The 21,654-nt window shown below is 44.5% G+C and overlaps 1 protein-coding gene across 4 annotated transcripts in view; it reads left to right on the forward strand.

Annotated features, from left to right (window-relative positions):
- Positions 1-15,482, forward strand: part of LOC145453209 (fibroblast growth factor receptor-like) — a 44,380-nt gene extending 28,898 nt beyond the window's left edge. For all 4 annotated transcript variants that reach the window (XM_080331183.1, XM_080331182.1, XM_080331184.1 and 1 more), the window contains one exon: positions 14,068-15,482. In XM_080331183.1, coding sequence (XP_080187309.1) covers positions 14,068-14,171 — 104 coding nt within the window. In that variant the 3' untranslated portion in view covers positions 14,172-15,482. The remainder of the gene's footprint in view (positions 1-14,067) is intronic.
- Positions 15,483-21,654: the final 6,172 nt, after the last annotated feature.

The following is a 21,654-nucleotide window of genomic DNA, read 5'->3' on the forward strand; positions in this document are numbered from 1 at the left end:
TTTCCAAGTTTTTGCGAATTCATCAAGCTAATTCTAGTCCAATCTGGAAAAATCCGTATAGCTATAATCATAACACGGTAGGCATAATGCTATTTCCCCTCTAATTTGAAAAAGCTGACAATTTTCTAGTTGTATTGGTTCGGAAGAGCTATCAGTAGGGTTACTTGGCGGTCGATGGCTTTCCGTTACTTACAATAGGCTGTGGGCGGTGACGGCGACCCTGTCCGCGAAGAGGTATATTTTATCAACGAGATTTCTCCACTGTTGACTCCATGACACTTTGATTGATGCTTTGGCGAGTGGCATAGTAAACACGTAGTACAGAGGCGCGCTCGTTTGTGGAAATGACATTTCTGCGAAGTCGCAATTGCAATGAAACAGGTATAGTCGAAAAAAAATCCAAATGATATTTAATGTGGCGGGAACTCCGATTATTTTCTTTGTGGTCGGGTATTTGACTTTTCCGCATTATCCAGGCTCACCTGAAGCCGGAATGAGTGCTTTGATATATGTAATGTATAACGTTGCAAAGTTAATTAGTCTTCACGCGTCGCTGAGATTGCTATAAATGAGTATTTCGTATTTGTATTCGGAGATATCTGATCGAATCTTGGTGTCGATAGCGCGTTTCGGTCGGACCGCATGCGTATGCACTACGCGGCTAGCAATATTTGCGTATGAATCGGGCATTTATATTGCATGATATATCATCCTTATCGCGGATGGTTACCGCCCTGTCGGTGCGGCGTAATTTATTTCGCTCATTCTGCCTTTCTATCTCCGGCAATTTCTTCCGGGAGTATTATTAATAATAGATCCATATCCCGACGCCTTTGAAGTGTGCGATGGAGAAGCGGTAGCCGGCGATGGCTGGTTGTGTACAATTATGCGGCGCGGTGTCATTACGGAGGACGGAGGCACCTGTTTTGTGTGTGCGCTGTTCACAGTGGCGTGTTTGCCCGGAAGTTAACAGATACGGTTGCCGGGTCGCGCTGTACGGCCGTTGCGATAACGAGGGTAGCTCTTACGGGCGTGAGGTTTGCCGTGGCGTGCGTGCGTTCGCGGAGAAGCGTATCTGGAGCGGGGCGGTGTGTACTTTGACGCCATAACGATAAATTCGTTTCCTCGCTAGCTCATGCACTGCGTGCGGCGTGAAGTCGGGGAAAGGTTGCCAATTTGCTGTGAACCAGTCACGCGGTCTTAAGTAGGACTTATTGTGATTCTTACGGGTGGCGAATGTCACCGGGTCGCTCTGAACCTTACGCACACAAGGTCGACTTCATATATCCAATTCTATAAGCAAGGCGAAGCGCAGTTGTCAATATGGTCGCCAGTAACGCGCTAATTCTACTTGAAAACTAGAACGTGGTTTGGGAATGACTTCGTATCACTTTTATGAGGGAAGCTGTCATAAGAATAGCGTGAAATGACCCTCGCATCACGAAAATCGAAAATACTATCGATGATCTTGAAGAGTGATCACGATCAGTCACATTGTGTTAGTCACAGAGATTCATCTTTGAATTCCGAGGGTAGCCGGCTGCAATTAACCGCTATATGCTCTCGACAAAATCGACAATATTTGAAACTGTACTTGAGTACTTTTGCTCCGCCTGCAGTAATTTTGGCATGACTTGTAAATCGCCTCTTTTACCCGTCAGTAGAAATTTACGGTCTTACTTTTACTTCTACTTCTATACCGGTACTGGAGTCAAAATATTGAGACTACTTCGATGCTCTTCTGGTCACGAGAGCTATTGTTTGATCCGCCTTGTTATCACGAGATTTGAGTAGGCGCTTTTAGTGCAAGTCCTGGGTTCGAAAATTACCCCCGCCGCACCGTGCTGTTGTGTAGGTCGAACAGCGACACACCGCCCCCTTGAAACTCGCGCGCTTTGTGCGTTCCGCCTCTCGCGCTACACGACCTGGCGCGATCCTTGTTTTGATTTGATATCGATCGATCGGATCCCAGCACTTGAAACCTTTAGTGGAAGTGAAGAGGGATTGTCGCGTGCTGTAATCGCAATTTAATTTTAATCGGCGCAAATTGGATTGGATGATTTTCCATGGGCGGTCCAATTTGGGATGATGGACGATGGTATTGTATGGGCAATCGCGTGGATCTTATTTTGCTGACATTTGATGGTTGAAATGGATTTGAAATGATACTAATAATCATATCCCAGTATAGCATGCAGTGGTATAATCCACAGCTACAACAGCAATAGGTTGTGGGTTCCAGTCTGACTCCAGAATTCCTACCTAAGTGTTGGAATCTAGGCTCCTCATCGTCATCTCATCCGTGTAAGGCTTACACGTACACTGTAAGCGGTGTCTTATAAAAGCGTAGCAGTGGGACGTGCTATAATTCGTCAGCTACGGATTAAAAGAGAAGAAAATTGGCCTGGTGTAAGTGACAATAGCAGTCAACAAACACCATATATACCACAACAGCAACAACTTGCGCAGCTTTACGAGACATGATTCGGATGAGTTGATGTAATAAATCGAGGTTTTAAGGCTTCCGTGATGGAAAGAAAGGATAGTAGAAGAAGTATTGTTATCGTTGAGGAGCGTATGATCGCAATATTCGACTCGAATCACTCCAATCATGACTCGATTTGGATTCGGGTACTCGAGAATCGTTTCGGCCAACCTGATATTCTGAACGCGCGGGGTGTAAACACTGGCGATGCTGTTACATCTATCTTCCTGCTCAGTTGCAATACAATTCTTTATCTTCGCGCCATCCGTGGCAGTTCCACGTATACGACGCGGCGATCGAGCGCCCTTATCTATTTCCGTGCCAAAACGGACAGTTATTGTTCGTCGCTCGTTAGAGATTACGTATTGTACGGCACATACGCGTTTGATGTTTGCGTTCGCGGTAGTTTAGATTAACGTTTCCTTGTTTGAATAAAGCGCCCACTTCAAAACACCCGTTCGCTACCGCGCGCTGTCCCATTCGCACGCCCGTGTTTGCGCTAACGCGCGACAGATGACAATTGACAAGGCATGAAATTGTCGCCCTGCCAGATAGAGGTGGGCGTACATGTCGGTGTGGCGCGTTGTACGAGTGTGCCATCGCGATTACCGTGCTGCTGATGTTCGTATACATAAATTACTAGCCCGGCATTGTCAGGCTACAATTTCGAATCTTAAAGGATAGCGCAGGTAAACTTTCGCTTGTGTAGATTTTAGATTTATGAGAATGCAGTATTGGTAGAGTCGGCGTTCATGGTGTAATTCAGCGCCTGTAGGGATCTTGCTATCCGGGCGTATTCGAGTCGATTTCAGGAATCTCTTACCTCCTGTGCGACTCGGAAAGCTAACCTTGGAGAGTATCAGAGGGGTTTTTCAATTTTTATTCCCTGTCTATTTTTAGTAACAACAAAATCTAGCTCGCGTTATAGAGCCAAAGACTAAAGATGCGGTACCGTTCGTTAGTCCCCTGAGGTATTATAATTCTGGAATAGTCTTCATACGGGCGTGACTCAGAACCTGAAAAGCCATGGGAAGCATTGGCTCGCATACGTCAGCAGTGCTAAACAGATTATTTGAACAAGAAAGTCAACAACAACAACAACAACAACACAACAACAACAATAACAATAGCAACAACAACATGAAATACGTCACTTTATGTTGCTCCGTTCCGTAGCAGGGCACGCATAGTCTAAAATTGATGCAGGTGAACATCGCGATACGCCCACAATGCAACCCGCCCCTTTTACCGCCCAAACAGCCTCAACTGCAAAATAGGGCGTGCGAAAATCGCGCTTTCGCGCCGCTGTCCGTGCGGTGATGTTCGGATCTCTCCTGTCTGCGCGATGGCATGCATAAAGAAAATCGTGTTGGCGGTCTCCCGCATTTGATTGGCAAGCCTCTGATGATCTCAGATATATGCACCGTGGGAATAGCATTCCGCGCCTGTGATCCTCTACGGCCGTCTGTCAGATATAGTACTCCTGGTGACGTGAATGCTCGATATTTCCAGCGCGGAGCTTGTTTTGATACCCTGTCGCCGAGTTCGCGATGTGTGTTTGAATTCCTCGCGATCGTAACTTACGATTTTTTTTCACCGCAGTACGCTCTGCAACACGTTGTAAACAGATCTGTGTTATTGATTTTATTTAGCAGTACGTGTCTGAACAAGACGATAAGCTAAAACTCCTTTTCCGATAGGACCGCTGTAGCGCAAAATTACCAATGACACTGCAAATGGGGCAATCTTGAAATTTATATTAGTTACTGTGTTGCAATGGGTATTTCAAGCGTGTGATGCAGTGTTGGGATGCAATGTTGTCCCAAAATGACTTGCTACTTTCTGAAAATCCAAACGTTAAAAGTAAATTGTTTCACCTGAAAAACTGTCCAAATAGAAGTGGAAGCATTCTGAAAATATGAGAACTTGGCAAAGTCGAATCCATTAGTCGGAAAAGGTAGAAGTAATCCGTGAATGACCGTTTGGTCTGACGCTCTACGCGCAGAATCGAGGCCGAAAATACACTCGGTTGAGAATATTCTGTAACCGTAAACCCTCTCGTATTTCAGAACAGGCCTCGTGTTTCCAGATCGCTTCAAAATAGATTGTTCAACGGTAACTCGACCTCGTTGATATTATTGCATACACGCTGCATCGCTTTCACTCGCGAGCGGTTTTGGAACGTGTAAACGAATTGTTGTTGCTTCTATCAACGGTTTTGATTTGTTTACACGGTTTCGCACCGGAATTGAGGGTAATAATCACTGTCAACAAAGCCTGTTTAAATCCCTGTATCGCTAACTATGTATAAGCGTTATCCTGTCGGTTCTTCTAATGGCTTGCAATTGTCGTTGCGTCCTAAGCTTGGTTTCTTTATTTACGGACCGCGCCTACGCATTGTGCGGAATCGATTTGGATCAATTAAGAGCATATTTCCGCGTTACCCTTTGAAACCGTATCACCTTGCGCGGTGTCTTGTTTCCGTAACGCGAACCGCGTCCTTAAAACGCCGCCCGCCGCCATTTTCGCTGGCGCGCTAATAACAAGGCGTATGTTGCCGGACGCGTATTTCGCAGTTACCGGATCATGGCCTTGGTATTTTCGCTTTCATCCGCCCGTGCTGGGATATTTCGCGGATTTACTCCGGAAGGTTTGGGGTGTAATATGCGGCGATCTCCTGTGTGCGGTTCGGGGATGGCAGCTGAACCGAAAACGTTTGTTGATTTTTCGCGAATTCTCGCTTTCATGAACGGTTTTGAAGACGTCGGGTTTGGGATTTTCTTGGTGTGCGTCAGCGTAATGCGATACGCCCGAAACTGGTCGAACCTGCCCGGTCTATTGTAGCTTCGCCGTTTTAGCGTATTCGTATCAGCGGAGCGAATCGCTTGTGTTTGACCTGTGACGTGATTTCCTTGTGTCTTGGCGCTGAGACGAAACACGAAGAGACTGATGGGAGGTACAAAACTTCAATAAACAATTAATGGTATATTGATATTATCTAATAATATTTCAATATAGATATAATAATCGATTGTAAACAGAGATGAGCAATGCACAATTAGCTATTTTCGGCTTGCTCAGTGAAATTGCAACGTCACTAGAGAATATAGCAACTTGAAATTATGATAGGTATATATCATTTGATATTTGAAGGCATATGTCAAGTCCACTCTTCGAAATTCATGTATTTTTCACTCAAACCAAATGAACAGGCATATGGATTTGGATACAGAACCATTTTGAAGCTGGACGCATGTCAGCCATTACAAGATTTAGACTTTGCACTTGATGCGAGATAAATTTCAGAATCATAACTGATTCAACTCACAAATCCAGAACAGGGTTTGATTTCGAAATATTAAATCCCTCATGACGTCATCTCTGCGCTGATAACATAGTTCTTGCGAGCCCAGGCTGTTGCTCGCCCGAGATTAATACGCCGCGGTGCGCGTCTGCATGTAAACCCGCCCCGGAAAGCGCGCGATCTCGCAGGCCTTGCTCGCGTTTTGCCCTTTGCAGCGAGGTGACGATTTTCCATCCCATTATATCGACGGTCGTAGAGGTGGCGTCACTTGAATAGATGCTAAAATCGTATGAATGGCGGTGCTTGGTAGCGGATGCTAATCCCTACCTAGGTTCAAGTGGAGTGTTTGTCAACGCAAAACCAACACCGTTTTCACTTACGCCGCCGGTAGTGAACGGAAGATTCGCCGCGGCGGTTTATGTAATTATCAACCGCGCTAGTGTGTGACGTAATTTTCAACTCTGGTCCGGGTCAGGTCGCGTGACTTAGGAGATCAACTCTGATTCTACCGCCGATATAAACAAAAAGAGTTGGATGGTTTGGTTCAGTGGGACTGGCGTATACCATCTTTGGTATCAGTCGTGTAGAGTAGGTAGAAGATTTCCGAATTCATCGATTCCATTATTGGGACCCATCTGAGCCAATTCGTTTCGGCATCAAGGTCGTTAAAATAGAAATTCGTGCTATGCTGGCAATTTGGTGGGGTACGAACAGAGTGATAGCGTTACCCAACCAAGTAGGCTGTTACAGTAAATGGCCAAATGACCATTGAAATCGGCGTTGTCACGCAGTACCAGTACGCTATTCGAAGCATTTTGGTAATGATACCTTTTCGGGCGCGAGCAAGTCAAACCAGATGTCTCCCTGGCAGTTTTTAACTCGCGCTGTACACGCGTTCACTTCGAAATGTTCATTTTGTTGTCCGCTTGCAGTGTCGCCTGCGCCGGGCGTGTAATTATGTCGCGGGCGCGACGCGGAAATTGTTTACTACAACCGTGTTCGTTGTTTGCAGCGTGACACGTCCTATGTGGCATTTCTTGTCGTGAAGCTTCTGGGTTTCGATTGACTCGATTAACGGTCAATTGAAATAGTTTGGAACGTTCCAGAAACGGTTAGATGCAGGTGCTAATTGATGAGATTTCGCCTTCTCCTTTTTCCTGCAAACTGGCGTAGGTATGCACATTGCACATTGTACAGTACATTCACAACCTAGTACTGGCGAATTTTAACACTGAAAGTGTACTAGTACTGTAGCACATAACAAGAGCTATTGCATTGCACATGGTAAATATGTTATTCGTTTCTGTTCCCAAGGAAATGATGTCTGTGACGCGTCATCGACAGTATTTTTGCATTTTTTGCCCATGAGTATTTCGTAGCGCTTTTTGACGGCAGCTGGTCTATTACTAACTAACGGAAATGTCGTTACATGTTTTGGATGTCCAGTTACCGAAAAGCAATGTGTCGCGGGTCCTACGGTAGGAAGAAAGTATCTAAGCTATATTTTTTCTTGGTAAAATTAGTCTGAATGGGAAGGGCGTAAACGTAAATCCGTTACTTGAAAATAGCAACTCTCATTACCATAGACTAGAATCATTGCAATTGATACCGACTATGATTGAAATACTCGAATCTTGCCTAGTCAAGTTATATATGTTATAGGTGGCGCGCAAACGATATTTTTTAAGGATTACTAAGCTTGTTTTGCTGTGCCCTATTTGGTGCAATGCAATATTGTTCTCCGACTTGTGAAGTTTCAGGGGGATCGGAACGAGATGCAGCTTTGGTATAATTCCCACTGCGTGGATCTGTGTTTACTTTTCTTGGTTATCTGGCGACAGTTATAGGCCCCGTGTTTAACTTGAACGCCGCGATGATGTCGTTGATGAAGATATATTTAGAATTGCGGCGTGATAATATAAATTCTATTCGCAGTTGGAGCTTCTATGCTATCGGCGTTTCGTGAATTTTTCATTCGTTTTTGCCGCGGGCAGCATTGTTGTGGTGGCACTGCGCCTTTTCGATGCAGATAAAAAAGCATTCGCGCAAAACGAGATATGATCGAATGTCAATTTGCTCCATATTCGGGTTCCATTCGCCGACAATGTTCCGCTTCTGGCATAATGCGCCGGTGTCCGTTTCCGATATTAAATCACAATCATATTTTGCCGAGGACTAAAAACGACAGCGCCCTTAGGCTCGTGTAGTACCGCGCGTGTGACATCATGACGAATTCGCCTATTGTTGCTGGGCATCGGAATTTTCCAATGCGGAATTTTAATTTCTACCGTTGCGCGGGTCGTTGATAGGCCCATTCAATAGATCCGATTCCCACTCGAAGCAAATGTGCAATTTCATTTTGTTCGCTACATAATTTCCGTGCGCATCGCAGGCTAACACCCCGTCTGCCGAACTGCGCGGTAATTGCGGGAGTTTTGCAACTGAGCGCTGTCTTACCGGTGATTGAAGTGTTTTCGGAACTGCTGGTAAACACAGACTGCCTTTGACATATCGTAAAGTTTTGGGCGGTTCCGTGTTTTCCATAACGCCCGCGTTTGGACGATGTTATCCCATTATCTAATCGGTGTGGTACGCGGAGAGTTGATCGCATTCCAGTGGCACACTGTAAAATGTAAATGTATGGGTGATGATGGGTGTAATTATGTGGGTTGTAAAGTGTATTTACCTGATTTGCACATACCATACGGCCATCGGCACCCTCCGGTACTAAATTATGCTCTCACAGTCTTTCCATGGGTGAAAACGAATCAAATACACCAATGCTTATGGAGATATATCCTTGGGGTGTAGCATGGCCTTTAGTAGGCCATGGGTGTAGTTGGCTGCCTGTGAGAACCATCTATTGGCACGATTTCTGTATTGGTACACCAAAACAGCTCTCTACACCCCCTGGTTATCTCATCTCCATTTGAAATGGTGTAATTGGCTCATTTACACCAACTGCGACTGGTGTGAAAGTCACTTCATTCACCCCTTACGGTAGAGTTGAAATCGGTAGCTGCACGATTATCGGTTGGGATGTACGCCAACGGGAAATTGGGTATCAGCAGGCTGTCCTTATTAGAGATATTTGCACTGTTAGAGTACTGTAAATGTGCTCTTGGCACGCAGTGTTTGGTGCTAGCGGCCTGTAAGTTGTGTATCGCAGATAAGGTTTGAAAGTGGCTGTCAACATATTAAATGTCAGAGATTCTATGATCGGGAACCGTTGATTTCAAATAATCAGTAAAATGTCTGTTTTTCACTGTGCCTAGTCTGCTTTATTTTCTGGGTATTGGAATAAGATTTAACATCGTCCCTTGATGCCGGATGTTGTGCTGGTTTTGTCGTTCCCTTCCTCGGCTAGTCTGCTTGAGAGCTCCTTTTACGACCTCACCATACACCAGCTGTGTATAGCGGGATCAAATGCATATCAGCCGATTGTTAACAACACTACTTACCATTATGTTATTTCCTGATTTTAGCTTGGAAATTCCATGCACTTGACTTGGCTGTATGACTGTATGCGAGAAACGGCATGTATATCGGCCATTTTCTACGCATTGATCGCAATTCCTGCGTATTCATATGTTTTCGTTCTGATGACACCCTTCGGTACATAGTTAGTCAGTCTAGACTGCGGATGCCTACAAAACACGGTCATAGTCGTAAAACACGCGTCACGTATTTACAAAGCCGAGTGCGCGAGTATTTTATCTTAATTTCAGGAAATGACTTGTTTCGGAGGGTATTGATTCGACACTATACACAAGTCACTCGCGACCTTGCGCTAAGCAAATTTCTTTATCGGAAAGCGCGAAATTGTGTCGCGCTTCCTCGAAAGATGCGCGCAAACGCTCAGTTACGGGCGCTCGAGTCAATTTGCAGCGACCGCGAAAATAATTTTGCGCCTCTCGGAAACGAGATTATCGTTTTCGTCGCCTTATTTTTACGAAATTATTGTGATCAAGCTGTTTCGCCAGCGTTTACCGGCATGTTGACGCACAGGCCCGCGTGACTGTGTAACAATATGTTTAATGGAAAGCGGATACTATCGAATTAGTTCCGATTACGCGTTCAGAGGTGTCACTAAATTGCCAATCTTCGAAAGTTTGTCCGCTGTCACAGAAAACACTCTACATAACGCGTTGACAAACGAGACCAATTCCGGGCGGTAATTGGAAATGCAATTACGGCGGATTGTTGGCATTCCGGTGATTTTTTGATGATTGTCAATGTCCGTGATTATTCCGAGCTAGACTTTGGACGGTGTAGTTTTGCGAATTGATGATAGTCAGCGTTTTTCGATTGCTAATTTGCGGGCGGGCGTAATATAATCGTTGATACAAATTGATCGTTCAAGTTATGTATCCACACTTTCCTTTGTGCCAGCGGAATTTAACGATTCCTATGCAAATGCTATCATATATGTAAAGACAAATGCCCTAGTCCTACTGTGTACTTCTTTGTAAACGAAAAGAGGGTATTTCGCGGATTGTCACCATTGCGTGATCCGGTAAGCGACACTTTTTGGAACAAAATCTTGCTCTCACACCCATTTCAATGGAAGAAAACGAGTCCAGTGGTAGTTCGGGTTCAATTTTCGTGACCAACTCTGGAAGACATAGATAGTAGCACAAGCTAACATAAACCTAGTAGAGAAGCCCTGTGATATACCTTCATAAAAATTGGTGTATTTGACTGGTTTTCACCCATCGTGAAAGTTGAAATTGGTACCAAACAGTGCTGGCTATGATGGAAATTCGGATATTACGCCCATTTTCCACCCCGCATTTACAGTGTATTGTGTAAGTCGAAGGTACGCCTTTGAGCGTGGAAAATAACTAATAGGAGGCAGTATGCTTAAAATGAATTGCAGAAGCACCGGGTCACTTTGAAAGAACATCACAAAGTAGAATACGCCGCAAAACTTGCAAATTCGATGAATCCGCATAACGTTGCGCCCGCGCACGCCTCCCTACAATGTTACGAAGCCCGCCGACACGATCTACCAGGCTGGGATTATTGAAAAATCCGTGCACCCGCGAGTTTACCCGAAATATTCGCGTGGGAAAGTCAGAATCCGCGCACCGCGCCAGGCCGGTCGCCGTGTTTTCCCGCGCTCTGTATCAGCGCTGCGCGCGGATACATGTGTTGCGGCGGGCGCGATACACCGCTACAAGCGCGTGATAGTTTGACCCGGCCTTGTTCTCGGTCGGTTTTGGTCTTGTCAACTCTGCGGTACAGACGCGGAGGTATGTCAGCGCCTTGTGATAAGACGGCTAACGGCTTTTCCGTTCAGCTATAGGTCATATCTAAATGAGATTCTTGATTTTAGCTCACATCCAAGTTTGGGTCTCACGCAATGTATCAAATTGGTCGAGAAGGTTGCATCGGAGCGGAGCCTACGATACAAGTATCGTAGGCCCCGGTTGCATGAACATTTAACATTAGTAATGTTTGGAACCCCCACCCTAATATTCAATCCATATCCGGCTAAAATCTTCGATTTTTTTTTTCAAGTCCAAGATTCATTTTCGTAATGGGGTGTCCGTTTTAACTCAATCGCGAATGGATTGCCTTCGATGGTCTTTAGTGTTTCTAGTTTTTTGAACCGAAAGTCTGCCCCACACGGCGATCTCGCCAGCCAAGCCTAGTTATGTGATAATGCGCTTGCGTACCGCGACAGATTTACGGAATAGCGAGAGATTTACAAAATATGACAAGTCCGGATTTAACGAGATTGCATACCGATAGACGCGCTGTAGTTTTCCGACGTGGCATGCATGTTCTATGACAAGTTTCATTTTGCGCGCGTCATCAAACAGCGACTAATTTCGCAATGGAGACGCTGATAACTATCGCAATGGACCGATGGTCCGTAACATTTTTAAACCGGGCTAACATTTACGCTAATCTGTGGCCTTCGGCGAACCCCAAATTTCCACCTGGTCCTATAAATAAAAATATGCCACATTACACATCTAATGCGTTAAAATTTGTGTGGCTTTGCACATTAGATTCACTTGAAATACGGAAATGTCTGATCAAAATTTGCCAAGACTAGCTATCAATAAGTCGCGGTGTGGATTTGATTGCCACGCCGTCGGTCCAGCCCGGTGTTGTACTTCTACGACATGCTCGGAGTGGAATTCGTGGCTTGCAAACGGATAAACAACGTGCTATGGTTTGCGTGATTGACAAGATCGTAAACGTTACGGATTTGCGTATTCCCTCCTTAAAAACACGAGCTGGAGCCGGTATCAAATCGCATCTTGTCAGCCCGGCGTGATTTATTATGATATCCGCGTTGCGATACGGGCTGGGAATACCGATGCATGTCGATTTCGGCGCATGCTCCTTGTGTGGGTTGCACGGCTCGTTTATCTAATTTCTAAATGTTGTGGTGATTCATCTCGCACCGTTTCTTGATCGTGTAGCTGTTGTCCTCGTGATCGCTGCCGATTCCGGTGTAAGTAATCGGGCGAGTCATATGTCGGAACACTGAGGCGCGCGTGGAATTTATATCCGGAGAATTAGTCGAAGCTACGAATTCCTATCCGGAAAAATACAGATTCTAACAGCCGCCGTTTAGACTATCTAGGCCAGTGGTTCTCAACCGTTTTTAGCTATGGGACCAGTAAAATTTCGACGTGGGCCGAAGTATAACCAAAACGTAATTACGACGACTGTATGCAGCTCAAAAGCCAATATTGGAAACTTCAATTGACGAGAAATTTGCTGCAGCCTTATTTATATTAGACGTGTTATAAGTGGTTTCATTGAAGTATTTGCTAGACGCAGTCCTGCTAGGAATCACTAACCGGATTTTAGTTGTGCGACTTGCAGTGTGCTAGCTAGCCTCTATAGTACTGCCAAATGTCGGAAAATTGTACTGTCGAAATGTAACGAATTTTGTTCAAAAAATCTTCTTAACCTGTCTTGAACAAAGTTGAAGGCTACATTGAACAGTTCGTAACAACGCTTCCAGCATTGAAACGAGCTCTAAGTCGAAGGCAGACCGCGAACTCCATATTACGACACGATGCATGAAAATATGGTGCAAATTATCTGAATCTATTTGTAAATTGACGATTCCGTTATACAAGTAACGCACAAGCCTTCAGCTTTTCGCGTTTGGCAATTGAAACATGAAATCGTAATAAACTTGGCGGACCTGCTCCGGATCCAGATACGAATCGCAGAGAATCGCGAAAGAAAATCTTTATGCGAGAAAATCCCGTGGGACTAGTCCAAACAACGCGGATAACGCGCCGGGCGTGGTGATAGATGAGCGTGATGTGCGACTCCAACTGCGCGATCGCGATCCGCGGCCGTGATTGATGGCGAACCAATGAATCCCCGCAGATGAGGCGTCGCCTTTTGACAGGCGCAATCGAGTTGTTGTGATAATCCTTTTGCTTATCCTCCATCTCGTCACCGCTGGGAAACGATCGGGAATGAAGTACTTCCAGGAACGGTGCTGCAAAAGCCGGCGCGGTACCACCGCGGCTAGCGGCACGATGGCGAGCAGCGGGCTGCCTAATTCCAACTGCAGCACAGGCTTGCTTGCTGTTATGCGGGTATCCCTCCGTTTTGTTCGCTGATTCTAATCAATCGAACGGAATCGGTGACGCGCCGGCGACGCAAATTGCGACGCCATTCGTGCCCCATTCTCTCATTGCTGTGCTGTAACGTGGGATTTGATAAACTGAATATGCAAGCAACTGTCGCAAATTCACTGAGTGGGTTGTCAGTTGTTACTACTGGTCGGACAGAGGCGCTTGTTCAAACCGCCAGAAATACAAATTACCAGTCGCCTGGACTTAATTCCATTTATTTGCTTTCACGAACGTGTTTTATTACATTTCGTCCTACCAACGTTAGGTACGCAGAATCTATTTTTGTGAAATCACATTGATGTGGGAGACGGTCGTTTGTTATCAAATAATGAACCAATCATCGTAACGTATTGTTTTGCGTTAGAGTTCAATTTACTGGGCGCTGGGTTACCGTGAGCCATACGCCGTTTCCGGTTGCGTTGGAGCTTAAACCCGTAAAATGATCGGGCCGACCTTATTCAGTCTTTGTTTGCGTATTATATTGAAGTGCAAAGCGTTTCCGAATCCCGACAAAATCTTGTATTTCATATTTTTTAAATTCATGGCCATCTTATTCCGAAATGTTACGGACTGTAGTCCGGTGTTCACGCGGCTGTCAGCGGCTTTGTTGCGACGGTCTATATTCAAGATGCTAAAATCTTTCAATTCTCTTTCAGATTCCTTGACCAGCGACCCGTACGCGGCGCCCCTGCTCGGGAACGCGAACAGCCACAGCAACATTATGCAGAACCAGCACGCCAGGCTCCGTTCGGACGCGTAATGAGCCGCGCGCGCGCTCGCGCCGGACATTTCCACGTTTTCCTACCCTTCTATTTACTTTTGAGCGAATGTCAAATCTTTTTTTCCCTACTGCCTCCTCGTCTATCGGTATATTTTTTTGCGTTTTGTCAATTTTCTCATTATTTTTATCATTTGCATTTTCGAGCTCACAGAGTTATCGATTGTGGCGCGTTATTAAACGTCGCGTCGTATCGCGCGCGTATCAGCGCGTACTGCATGCGTCAACAGAGCCTTGGAGTGGTTATTCGCGTGTTGAACGTTAATTACAAACCGAATCGTGCCGATTTTGTCTGTCGCCTTGGAGGACCGCATGCATTGATCGCCGTTCGCGATTTTGATACCAGGCCACGGCTAACAACGTGATTCAAAAACTGGTCGGTCACCATACTCACAAACCGGCAATGTTCAAAGTACCTTCACCGGCGATAAATTCGTCGAGCCGTACCGCGACGAGGCCAGCTATCTTTTATTCTACTTTATTTTTCAGTTACTATCTTTTATACTGCTTTTTGTTCCCTCGAATCGGTTAGTATACTCCGGCCAGCGGCATTTTTGTCGTTGGCGATCTCCAGCACCTTGTCTGACTCGAGAATTTTCTTACCGCATTTATCACTGTAACGTATCGGCGATTATACAGCCTCCATCCTTCCGCGTTGCGTATTTCCCCCGTTTTTTGCGCGCCCGGTGCGGAATCAGTCAGCGCGGAGTTGATAGCGCGCGTTCAACGAAGAATTGTTGATTTGGACGCGCCGCGCTTGGAATCTCACGGGGTTTTCGAACTGCTGCTAACGGGCTGATGCATTGGTTTGTGACGATGTCGCATCGCGCTGACATTAATTCCGTACGGTCGTTGTCATTTGCCAACGTAACTGCGTTGATATTTATTTTTGGAACAAACGGACTCGATGCGGGGAATCCACATTGACCATTTTTTGCAGGCGACCTCAAAATAGAGTCCTCGGTTTGCTTACCTTGGGTTGTATAATAAACTGATAACCGGTAATTTGGAGGTGAAATCACAGGGTGGGTTGAATTAATCATGGTTCTACTCGGTTACTGGAAGCTTGCGATGGTCTCGGTCGATTAAGTTATTTTCCGTTGTATTTTTATTCCTCGATATTTTTCTTAAGTTCTCCTGCTACGGCTCTTGAATCAGGTAACTGTACAAACGTAACAATCGAAATAAACGAGTGATATATGTTGAAATTAAATGATTTCATTTCTGAAAGGTATTAGCCTTGCCGCTTTGCGCCATTTTCCTGTTTTCTGTATTATATTTGCACGAGCGAGACGTGGTTGTGTGTTCCTTGCTGTGTAGTAAGGGCAGAGAATGGGAGCGGGGGCAGGCAGTGTAGAATCTGTGAATACATTGCGGTTAGGGCTGGCGAAACGTAGAATACGGTGATCTGGGATGGTGATGTTTTTGGTATTCCTGTCGTTTCGAATATACGACTGTCATTTACACCAGGTTGATGTTTCTTATTATTCCTGCTCAACGACTTGTTGCCCGGCACACTGTCGTTCTAGGCTTTTGCAAGACACCGCTTAAACGTAAGCACTAAGCATGCAGCACTGATGTCGGAATTCTGGAGTCGATCCCGCAACCAGTCGACGTTGCAGCTGTGGATCCGTATGATTCGAGCACTAAAATTAAACATTTCTCGCCACTAGGAGTTGATCAGTCAACGAGAATTAAATGGGCCATACTATTTTCCACTGTGGAACGCTGTAGACTTTGATTGATCGGATCGCAGCATACGAAACGTTCTACAAGGCTATGCAGTACGCATGTTAGTGGAAGTGACATAGGCTACAGATGAATTCGTGATCAATCCACAACATTAGCATAATGTTCAATGAAATTACGATGGTCGAAAAAAATACCAAGTAGGCCTGTTCTTAAATGTGATGTAACACTGGCAATATATATTCTTTGTGGTCCCACGAAAGATACATATCTGAATATTCGTACTGCTGCGACGACATGAGAGATCCTCGACTGTAAGCCCATTACTAAATCCAAAATCGGACCACTCGGGTGGGCCGCTACTCGATTTTGCCATGCCCTAATTCCAAGTTGAGTTGAGTATTCGATTACCACGTGCTATGACGTCCTAACTAGCGGTCGACCGATATCGATTTTAGCAGGCCAATATCGATAATCGACACACTCACAAGGTCGATGGAAGGAGCAGAAAGCCATTTCGCCAAAAATATATATATTAGGCAATATGGCACTTGTACATGTCACATAAAGCTGAACAACAAACGAGAAAACTGAAATTAAAAAGGATTATTGCCTAATTTTGCACATTCATTGAAATTTGGGATAACCCAAATCGTGATACAGTATTGCAGATCAGTCCAATAGAGGTAGATTGCAATACACGAAGAATAGGCTCTCTGCATGCTCACCCTGTCAAATATTTTAGAATTTTTTTATTTATAAAATATCGGCCTTCATTTTGTAGAAAAGTTGTAAATTTCCAAAAAAACTCTATGATTTATGTTGATTCACGAAATAATTTTGGACTCCCTTCAAGCTCACTCCCCCCACCAATTGGTGGGTTTGGGTTGAGGAACACGACCGTGAAGAGAATATCAGATAAATCTCCGAAACCGCCTACCGCCATGAATTAAACAGGGTCCCAGGGGCCATGAACCAAACCGCCAATGGTGGAATATAGCCTACCCTACCACAATTCGTCCACAGTATCATATGGGATTATGATTACTATACAAAAGGTCATCCCTCGGGCAATTTGGCCGTGATGTTCAGGCGTAGCAGATGGTGTTCACCTTTTTCTAGTCCCCTCATCAGAACCGGAGGCGGAACCTTGACGGGACGCAGGTTGATAGAACGTTATTGTTTATTTTTTAGTCATTATCTTGCTTAAATTTCGACATCTATGGTCATTTCACACCATAGCGATATTGCGTCTTATAGCACGGCCCATATTCGCTTCAGATTTTTCGTTAGACAATGCTTATGCAGATCAGAGGGCGAAGAGGAGCTTGGATAAACCTCGCACACATAAAAAGGATTCTAGACTAGAACCAGCGACCCATTTATGTTGCTGCTGTGCAACGTAGGCTACTACTACGCTATCACTCACCACTCAGGGTACTCGAAGTTCTATGGTGTGCCGCAAACTAATTTTCGCTATGAGAGGAAGCCGCGAGGTCGAAAACGCTGAAAACCACTGTCCTAACGGAATAATATCATAATATTCTTCCTTCGAAATTGGAGCATTACGGGTTGCCGGGTCCACAACTTGAGCTCATGAAAAGTTACCTCACTGCACGCCAAGAAACGGTTTCAATCTCCAACACATTGTCATCTCCTCGACTGATTACCAGTGTTGGGATCAAGTCACTACCTTCGAGTCACGAGTCATTTCGAGTCATTGCACATTTTGACTCGAGTCAAGTCAAGTCAATCGATTTTGGAAGGTGACTCGAGTCAAGTCAAGTCAGTCGATTTTTAGAGGTGACTCGAGTCAAGTCGAGTCAAGTCAAGTCAAGTCACGAGTCAAGTCACAATTCAAGTCAAATCGCCTTTTCGAGGTAGAAGGCGTGATTACGTCATTGTATTTTACTAGCTGTCAGAAATACAGATTCAGTGGTCATTGATTTTGAACCGATGAACGAATATAGAGTTAAATATACACGCAAGTAAGGGGCGCTGTATCGCTCACATACAAGTAGAACTAATAAACTACGTAAGTAATTGCACAGCCTCAGTTTATCGTTACCAGCCAAAATAGAGAAACGAATTGATAAGATGCATATTGATATGATACAATTCGACCCTGCGCCAATGATTGAGGAATATGTAAACTATTTTCCAATTCAATTTTAATAAAACAAGAGGTTTGGTTAAGTTAAGAACGCAGAACAGAATTAGACATTTTGCTATTAAATTACTTTACTGTACTATAGTTTACGACAGCGTAGGCTGTAAGCTTCGATCACTCCGTTTACGATCAACATATTTGAGAGAGAACAATGGAGGCTCAGTAAAACGCACAATCATTGAATGATTGGTCGCTTTCACGGGTTACACCAGCGTTGCGCGAGCAATCCGAACATATGCAAGATACAGTGATTTTATCGACACCGATTACTTGATGACTTGAAATTGACTCGTGAATTTTGCTCCGAGTCACGAGTCAATCCACATTTCTGATACGCCGAGTCAAGTCAAGTCAAGTCATTTTAGCAAAGTGACTCGAGTCAAGTCAAGTCATACGAAAAAGTGACTCGAGTCTGACTCGAGTCAAGTCATGACTCGAGTCATCCCAACACTGCTGATTACCTGTGGACCTGTGGTGTAGGCTACCACAAGGATCAGTGCTTGGTCCGCCCCTCTTCACTTCATATGTATGGTTACCCATACGTCCTCCTATAGGAGGATTTGTCCTCATTTTTCGGGTTTTTGAAGATGTCCTCCGAGGACGCCTAAACGTACTTCTTTTTGGCAATTCGTTCTCCTTTACAACCTTTATTGCTAAGATAGTGGGTAGATTCGAGTGAAAATGGGCATACATGACGCCAAATAGGAAATATGTGGTTCGAACGAAAGTGACGACTCCCTTTTTTAGCCAACCGTCCACGAAGTGGGGAAATTTACTATTTATTCTGGATTTCCCTCCGGTAATCTAACTTTGAAAATTTTGAAAAAATTGTCCTCCTTTCCCGATTCCAAAATATGGTAACCCCATTTATATGTCAACGACATTTCTGAAAGCTCTTCATTGAGCACCACTCTGTTCATATATGATGCTAAAATCCTCTCCTACGCATCCTTTACGCCCGGGGCGGGCTACTCCTTCGGTCGGCGGACCGGATATGGGAAAATGAAGTTCTCGGCATGCCGGATTACAGAATATAAACATTAATCGCGTATTTATCCAAGGAATGAATCGTGTTTATTCAGAGGAAAGGACGTAGTTTTATCTTTGTCCTTGATGTTTTTGCGGCATATACACCGACTCATGATACACATACACACGATCTGCGCATATGCATACCATGAGTGCATGATGTGCATATGCCGCTGGACAAGGAAGTACAGATATAGCCTTTACGGCTTTCTAAGTCATGCACCACCCCTCCATGCTATCCCAGTGATGCATGAGCGCCAAGCAGGGAAGCCATGGATACCAGTGTTACTAATCAGTAGGGCAATTTTTTTTTTGACATGTCAAAAAAAGTCAAAATTAGGTCAAAATTGTAGCGTTAGGTCAAAATTTGTCAAAATTGTTTACAAAGTCAAACATTTTTTCACCTCTGCATTTCGTTTGTATCGTAGATTTTGCGCTGTCGGTGAACTTATCATTTGATATTCTACAGCTTGTAGCCTACTTTATAGGCCCACCGTTGTAAACGGACCATCGTCTGCTCATTGTGAATCATAACTGGTCAAATGAAACAAATAGTGACATGGTTTTATGGTCAACGTACCGCAATATCCTAGCTGAAGCAAGACTGCTTGGACATTGCATGGTTCTTATATCAAGAAGCGCAAGCTGAAAAATTGTGATATAGACAACATTGTCAGAATGAAGCAACACGGTTTGTCACCAGCAGTGTGCACACAACTTGAGTGTTGTCAGCCAACAAATGCTGCTGTTGAACGTTCTTTCTCCGTTCTTGGCAAGCTACGTAGTAAGGACAGACACTTTCTACCCGAGAATGTAGGAAAGGATCTTTCGTTGTACTACAACAAATTTTAATTATTTCCACCAGAATACGTAATGTAACTACTGGAATTCTTCATAGGGCCAGATTTCGTTAAAATACTAGTTTTCCATGTAAAAATCTGTCAGTTTTTGAGCCAAAAACGTTTTTTCAGGCCAATCTACTTTGTAAGGACAGACAGTTCCAACGAGAAATGAAGATAAGTAGTACAATTTTAACATTATATGCGAAAACACCTAATTTGCATACGTGAGGTCAAAATTTGGTCAAATTTCAGGTTTTTTTTAGGTCAAAAAAGGTCAAAATTTAGATTTTTTAGGTCAAAATCTTGAATTTTTTAGGTAAAAAAAATTGCCCCACTAATCAGATCTTTGGTCTGACCCGGCTGGGAATCGAACCCACGGCCTACCGATCAAGACGCCGGACGCTTAACCATTACGCTATAACGCTATTACGCTATCTTGATCGGCATGGAAACTTTAAATTCACCAAAACAGTATTCAATGAATATATTAACTTAATGTAGGCTACTTTAAGCTGTTGAAATCAATCAGACATCTGTGGTCGGCCAAAGTTGTCAATGAATTCTTTGAGCTCTGGCTGTATGTCGTATGTAGAAACCCTATATCGTATGTATAAACCGCCAACGACTGCACGTAAACATCGGTCTCGCTAATGTTAACGGTCGAAAATGTATGCAGACGCGAACAGAACAAATAGTTTTACGACCACCATTCTCAGGCTGGCAAACGTAGAATCATTCTACGACACATGAAATTTGTCAATACTTTCAGATTCAAATTTCTCTTTCAGGGCAGAGACTCTCTGCGGGCCGCACAAAATCCCTTCGCGGGCCGTATATGTTGCCCAACCCTTCTTTACGGCAAAGTTGGATGGGCTGACCAGTGATCAAATACCCAATACACGATAACCTTTTCGTCAACGCCGCGAAATCCCAACTATTGGCCGTAAATTCCGAAACAAAACTACCCGTTAATATCAGGGGAAGCACTGTAGTCACGACACCAATGGTCGCTGGTTCGAATCCCGGTTCTTACCAAAGTCCACGTGTCGGAGGCTTCTCTGGGCTCCGCAGCGCCGACCTCACTACTACGGTAGTGCATTGAAAAGCCCAGACTAAAAGTGAGCCATGCTATAAGTCGGCAGCAGAGACCACGTTGGAGACGCATGGGAGTGAGAGATAATGAAGGGGACTGCGAGAGAGAATGAAAAAGACGTTCCCAACAAGACAAAAAAAGTAAAGACCAATGAACTTTATGAAATTCATGTCGTGGGGCACAAGGCCTAGAAAGGCGATAAGCCCTACATTGTTGTACCTATCAATACAATACAATACCCGTTAACATCACTGACCAACGTATTTCCAACATGGAAAGGGCTTTACTGGAGTTGAACTCTTGAACATATCCTGGAAGAGTCACATCCAGTCGCCAAAAATAAAATCATCACGGAACTGTAGTCTTTTCTATATTCTTAGAGACTACATGCCACGCTGGGTCCTTCTGATACTCTGTAAATCCTTATTCCAATGGAAGGTACAATATGACATCCTCTGCTGGGGAGCTGTCAGTGTTAGTTCACTCAGAACATAGCTACAACATCACGTCCTTCGTATCATAGCCAGGACCCCAAGGGGCCAGGTTGTGCGTCCGACAAATCACTTCTCAAAATATTCGGTGTCCTAAACATAAATAATATGCCGTAAACTAGAAATTTATTTACCAGTCCAATGCGGTCAC

Source organism: Botryllus schlosseri, chromosome 13 (genome assembly GCF_051294905.1).
Source record: "Botryllus schlosseri isolate E-star chromosome 13, Bs_hap1, whole genome shotgun sequence".
NCBI classification, from domain to species: Eukaryota; Metazoa; Chordata; class Ascidiacea; order Stolidobranchia; family Styelidae; genus Botryllus; species Botryllus schlosseri.